This window comes from Palaemon carinicauda, chromosome 14 (genome assembly GCF_036898095.1).
Source record: "Palaemon carinicauda isolate YSFRI2023 chromosome 14, ASM3689809v2, whole genome shotgun sequence".
NCBI lineage: Eukaryota > Metazoa > Arthropoda > Malacostraca > Decapoda > Palaemonidae > Palaemon > Palaemon carinicauda.
Genome location: NC_090738.1, coordinates 125,425,509 through 125,427,248, shown reverse-complemented (window position 1 = coordinate 125,427,248; position 1,740 = coordinate 125,425,509). Strand labels below are relative to the sequence as shown.

Genomic DNA, 1,740 nt, shown 5'->3' with positions numbered 1-1,740 from the left:
CGTCGAAAGGAAAGGAAGTCAGGGAAAGGGTTATTTAGCCATGTCTAGTGGTAGGAAGGCTCGGGAGTGTAGGAAGGTGCAGGTTGGTAGGATGGTGCAGGCTTGTATGCAGGCTCGTGGTGGTAGGACTGGGGCTTGAAGGTGACTGGAGGACCGTATTCGTGAGGGTACTGGGGCTCTCCGTAATAGGAGACCTCAGCTTGATATCCTCCGTAGGGACTGGCAACATAGGTCACCTGCAAGTCAAAGGAGTTGTTAAAATAAGACATATAATTTCGAGACATATATATATATATATATATATATATATATATATATACTGTATATATATATATACATATATATATATATATACTGTATATATATATATATATATATATATATATATATATATATATATATATATATATATATATATATAGATAGATAGATAGATACATAGATATTCTAAAACTTCATTTTACATATTGGCTTCATATGTAATCAGTTATAAGACATACGGTCAATTCAAAGTGAGAATGGATTGTAAAATTAATTAATTTTGGTTATATTTATGAAACAAGTTACTTTTTTAACGTATATATAAGAGAAAATTAAGTTCTGATCATGTTGCTTATATTTTAAGAGGTAAAACCTATGGAGTAGTAGAAGAGAGAATTGGATTTGAAATGAATTCTTGAAGAATTTTAATAAAAAAAAAAAGATACAACTTTCAAGTGTAGATACTGATAATTTTAATTGATTTTATAACTGAGTGGATGTTGAATAAGGCTGGAAACTTACAGTCTGCTTGCGTCCGTCGGGGAGTTGAACAGTGTAAGATCCTTTTACGTTCTGTCCGTCGGATTCCTCAGTCTGGGCGAAGTCTGTGCCAGCATACTCGTCCTGAACGGCGTAGTTGTATTGGTACGGCTTTGGTTCCTGTACAAAGAAGAATGAAAAAGAGTTTATTCAAAAGGAAATTCTTCTTTTGGAAATATATTCTTGTATGTATGCTTGTCTGAAGACGAATAATAAGGATCTTTTGTTGTATATTTCCTTACCTCTTTGTATGTCTGCTGGTGTGCAGGAGGTCCATAACTGTCGGAAGGAGCAGACAAAGCCAGACCCACCAGCATAACCAGAACAGCAACCTGAGGGAATGGGAGAGTTTTGGTAGCGTTTCTCTTGACTGGTAGTTTATAACATTGATCACCTTTTGATAGCAAGGAAAAGAGAAAGATACCTTTGATAGAAAGCATCAGAGAGGGTGCATCAGGCAACCGACCCCTTAATGTAAGGATAATGGTGGAAAAGTAGAAGAGAAGAGAAGATTTATAGCGTTTGATTCAGAGTTCCACTTCAGTGAATAAGTTCCTCGGCTGAATGGTCTACGCCTCCATCTTCGTTAGAAAGAAAATAGATGTTGAAAGAAATAACAGTATATCACACTATCACCAGTGGCTTCTGCTGTACGTGCCAGTTTTACCTTTGTGTACATGATGATCGTCCTGTTCGTTGGAAGGCGAAGAAGAAAATGATGTCGAACCTACAGAGGAGTTGAGCTTTTATAGGAGTGGCTTCGATTTTGACGACCTTCATGATCATTTGGTGGTTTTTTTGAGAAGGTCCACAAACGTAGACGATGCCCTCCAGCCTTTTTTTAGGGGAGGGGGAAAGGGGGAGAAGGAAAGCACAACGCCCTTTTTCCTTGAGTTCATTATGGGCCATCGATGTGAAGTACGTGCTCTTTTAGGTGTT

At 37.5% G+C, this 1,740-nt stretch overlaps 1 protein-coding gene across 1 annotated transcript; it reads right to left on the bottom strand.

Moving 5' to 3' along the window:
* LOC137653325 (larval cuticle protein A2B-like) lies at positions 1-1,496 on the bottom strand. Its single transcript, XM_068386694.1, has 4 exons — positions 1,469-1,496; positions 1,044-1,133; positions 784-921; positions 1-236 (listed from the first exon to the last, which is right to left on the bottom strand). The coding sequence occupies exons 1-4, from the start codon at positions 1,478-1,480 to the stop codon at positions 45-47; spliced, it is 432 nt and encodes a 143-aa protein (XP_068242795.1). The 5' UTR covers positions 1,481-1,496; the 3' UTR covers positions 1-44.
* Between the last annotated feature and the right edge of the window lie 244 nt (positions 1,497-1,740).